The sequence below is a fragment of the Colletotrichum fioriniae genome, assembly GCF_027942845.1.
Source record: "Colletotrichum fioriniae strain IMI 355084 chromosome Unknown scaffold_13, whole genome shotgun sequence".
Lineage (NCBI taxonomy): Eukaryota > Fungi > Ascomycota > Sordariomycetes > Glomerellales > Glomerellaceae > Colletotrichum > Colletotrichum fioriniae.
The window spans coordinates 988,049-992,288 of NW_027076849.1; the positions used below are offsets into that span (position 1 = coordinate 988,049).

Here is a 4,240-nt window from a genome sequence, read left to right on the forward strand (position 1 = left end):
CAGTCAGTCAGTCAGTCAGTCAGTCAGAGAGAGCAGAGAAAGAAGACTGAGAGAGGAACGGAAGAAAGAGAGAGCACGGGTAGTGTATCCGTATCGGCATAGTCTACGGATAGTGTGTGTTGCTTGTGCCACCACAAGAGCCACGAGGACTATCCGTCTTGGTTTCTTTGCTCTTGGAAAATACCGACCGTTCTGTAAGTACATAGCGGTTGTATTGACTCTTTGAGGCGATGCCAAATTAAAGAAAAACATATCCTTCCTGGTTTCTCCCCCCCTCCTCCTCCCCCTTCCCCCGTTCCCTTTCGCTTCCTTTCCCACCCGGGTGCTTCTCTTCCCCCTCCACCGGACAGATACACTCATACAGACAGACAGACACACATACACGCACACACACCCTCCCCCTCCTCCCATCCATGATCTTCCCCCTTTCCACCAGGTACATCACATCCACCATCATCTCCCCCAGCTGCTGCAAGGTCGCAGCAGAAACTGGAATGGAACCGAACTGAATTGAACACACCCCAAAGGCCCCAAACCCAGGAAAGAAAGCAAGCTGCTGCTGCTACGGTTGCTGCTGCATCAAGGCAAACGAGCAAGCAAGCAAGCACAAGCAAGCAAGGCTCAAGCACAAGCACAAGCAGCCGCCAATCACCCCCTCGTCCTCCTCTGACTCTCTCTCTCTGCTGCCTCATTTCCACTGCTTCCACTCCCAAAAAGTCTCATCGTCTCTCTCCCACAATCCACACGCAGTTTGCGGATCCCCAAACAAACCCCCCTCCACTCCTCTGCCCCCCCGTCCATTCGAGCTGGAGCTCCCACCTGCGAGTTGGGTCTCATTGTCGTCTTCCCGGCCCCAGAGAGGGCAGGGCAGACATGAGGATCCAAGACACGAAGAGAGGACCCGACTGACCCAACTGACCAGAGCCACAACCACACGCACAACCGGGTCCCAAACCCAAGGGCCCCAGAAATCCGCCGCTCCTCCTGACGAAGCACTCGTGGATGCGGAAGATTCTGCAAACATGTCCCAATACATGTACACCAGCTTCGCCCCCTGTCCCTCCCATTCTTTCTCGCATCGAGTCGACCAGGCCAAAGACTGCGACTGCAACCTTGACCCCAAACAAGAGCAAACAGCAACAACAACAACAACAACCACCACCACCACCACCACCACCACCACCACCTCAAGCGGCGGTTGGTGCTAGTGCTGCAACTACAGATACTATTACTCCTGCATCTGCCACTACAACTCTGTCAACAACATCAACAAAACCCCCCGCTGCCGCCCACGCCGCCGCCGCACCACCCACCCCGTCTTCTTCTTCTTCTTCTTCGTCCTTCTTCTTCTCAAAGGCCAACCCGGCGGATTCTTCGCGCATACCGTCGCGCCAAGCATCATCATCATCATCAGCAACCAATTCTCACGTTGGTCAGCAGCAGCACCACCACCCCGCCGCAACCCGTCTCCAGCATATCCGCACTTCGTCATCGTCCTCGGCGTCACGCTCCTCGCACGAGACCTCGCTCACACCAACGTCGACGACCCTCTCGACTGCCTCGCCTATCGACCCGCGCGATCCCACCTTGCCAGCGTCTCCAAAGAAGCACAAGCATCACCGCTCGCTACAGGAGACACGCGCTGGTGCCGACCGCACTCCTCGCATCCGGGCGCCGGCGCGCCTCCGCAAGGAAAGCGGCAGCTTAAGCTCCTACGCGAGACACCCGCTTGTACCGCCTACACCATCCCACATTGGCCTCACTGCGAATGAGCTAAAACATGTCGCAATGCTCGTCGACACGGACACATCGGGCCGTCACCTCACTGCTGGCAAGGCCGGTGCAATCCCCTTCTCACGTACCGACAGTCTATCGTCGGCGGCTCCTTCAACCGCCTCCATGTCGACCCGCACAATGACGTCTTCCGACCCCACGACAAACTCCTTCGATGCCTCCCGCCCCTACTGCTTGCGCAATGGCCGCACATATCTGTCAGACCCGTCATTGGCATACCCCTTGCCTGTTGACCTGAGCGAGATCCATCGCCAGTCATTGCGCACACTACTGCTCATTCAGCTGTTTGGATCGCCAATCTGCTCTACAGCCTTTGCCAGCAAGCCGCCTGGTCGTGTCCTCGAGGTCGCCTGTGGCTCAGGGTTCTGGAGTCAATCGTGTCACCGGTATTTCGCACAACGAGGCCACCCAGATATCCACTTCACTGGCATGGATATTGGCCCAATGGGGCAGAATGCGGGGGATGTATCTCGCGACATGAAATGGCGATTCATGCAGCACGACATTCGCAACTTTCCGTGGCCCTTTGCCGATGGCGAATTCGACTTGGTTATGGTCAAGGATCTGAGTCTGGTTGTGACGTCGCCGCACGCACTACAGAACGCCATTGAAGAATACCATCGCATTCTTCGCCCCGGTGGCACTGTGGAATTCTGGGATAGCGACCACCAGATCCGCATGTTGCGGCCCCACGCCGCGCCACAGTCTGGTAACACCGAAGACACCGCCACTGTCGCCTCGCTCGGCGCGTATCCCATTTCGGCAAAGACCCCTTTGAGCGCGCCGCTGAACAACTTCCTCGTCGAGTACAACAGTTGGGTTCACCGTGCACTCGAGTCCCGCAATCTGAGTCCTGTGCCTTGTACCCTCATTGGTCCTATGCTCATCCAGGAGTCCGAGGAGCTGACGGACATACAAAGCAAGCGCCTGGCGATCCCTCTTTCTGAAGTTCGCTGGGAGCGCGAGGGTGTCGGCGGTGTCGTGACCAAGGACGGCAAGTCGTTCATCAACTCCGGCAAGGGCAAAGGCAAAGACAAACCGGACGAGCAGAAGAAGACGTTGACCGAGGCCCAGGCGGCGCTCCGCCGCACAGCCTTGATGACCGTCGTACAGCAGATCCAGAGCCTGGAGCCGATCTTGCGCGAGGTCAGCGGCAAGAGCCAGGACGAATGGGACGGCTGGCTAGGCAAGATGATGAACGACCTCATGAGGGAGAATGGTACGAGTTGGGGAGAGTGTTTGGAAGTGGGTGCCTGGTGGGCACGCAAGAGGGAGCGGTGAAGAGCAGCATGACGAAGTTATGGTGGACGGATAAAAGAAGGAGTTTTTGCATTCGCGTTTTTGCGGCGACCGTCTATTGGACTCTATGGGAATGATTGGCCCTCACATTTGATTTGGCCTATGCCTACTACGCCCATCCCGAGACGCTCGCCGCATCACGCACCTGGGACGTACCGCTTCCTCAACGCCCGGTACCGCTTGAGATAATACCTGGCACGCGATTAGCATCATGGCCACTCGAGGACGAAGCAGCGCCATTATCAACAACAGAGCAGCATACATTTTTACCAGAAACAAGAGAAACCAAAAGGAATGGCGAAAAGGGACAAGGCAGGAAAGGAAAGAAAGAGGGAAGAAAGGAATAGGGGAGAAAGATCAGAGATCCAGTTCATCGAGATACCCTATCATCATCATCGTCATCGTCATCTACTACCACATCATCTACATATATACATACATATCCTATCACATCATTCATCATAACTATACAATAACTATATTCCCCCCCTACATGCTTCATCATGCGGTGCTATGTGCCAAGAAGTGACACGGTGTTCGGATGAGAGTGATGGAAATTACACGGAGGCCAGGCAGTCAATCGACGCAGGCGACTTGCCTCGCCGTAGAGAGGAATCGCCAGTTTCCTTTTCATTTCGAAATGACTTGTTGAACATGACGGGATGGAGAGATTCGGGGGGTAAAATTGGATATGAGGATGGAGGCAGTAAGAAACGACTTGATAAGAGGGCGTGTGAATAATGTATCATTGTAGAGTGTAATTGAATCTGTCGACAACGAGAAACAAAGTCTTAAGAAGAGTTGGGCATGTGGAGAGGGAGGGCAACGGGGGACTTTGGCGTTCTGATGTGTTGCCAATTATGACATTGTCACTCGTTGGATGCTGTGGTAGCGGAGTGTGCCCCTTTCGTTCCCTGGGAAAAGAGGGAGGGAAGGGAAGGGAAGGATGATAGGCAATGAATGGAGCAGTGACTTGCTATAAAAGTCTGACTTGAAACGTGTAATCGTGCCTGACAGATTGCACTTGCTCTGCAAGGAACCCGCCTAGTGGAAACACCCGAGTTGAGTGTGTTGGAAGGGGGAACGAGTGAGGCTAGATGGCTTGTAAAAGGGACACATGCGTTGAGACAGTGTGAGTCCGGGAAGA

At 54.9% G+C, this 4,240-nt stretch overlaps 1 protein-coding gene across 1 annotated transcript; it reads left to right on the top strand.

Moving 5' to 3' along the window:
• Window positions 1-1,022: 1,022 nt before the first annotated feature.
• Window positions 1,023-3,075, top strand: N0V96_010011 (uncharacterized protein; the record flags this gene model as incomplete). The annotated part of the gene is made up of 2 exons (XM_065758814.1): window positions 1,023-1,082; window positions 1,441-3,075. The coding sequence occupies 2 exons, from the start codon at window positions 1,023-1,025 to the stop codon at window positions 3,073-3,075; spliced, it is 1,695 nt and encodes a 564-aa protein (XP_065612581.1).
• Between the last annotated feature and the right edge of the window lie 1,165 nt (window positions 3,076-4,240).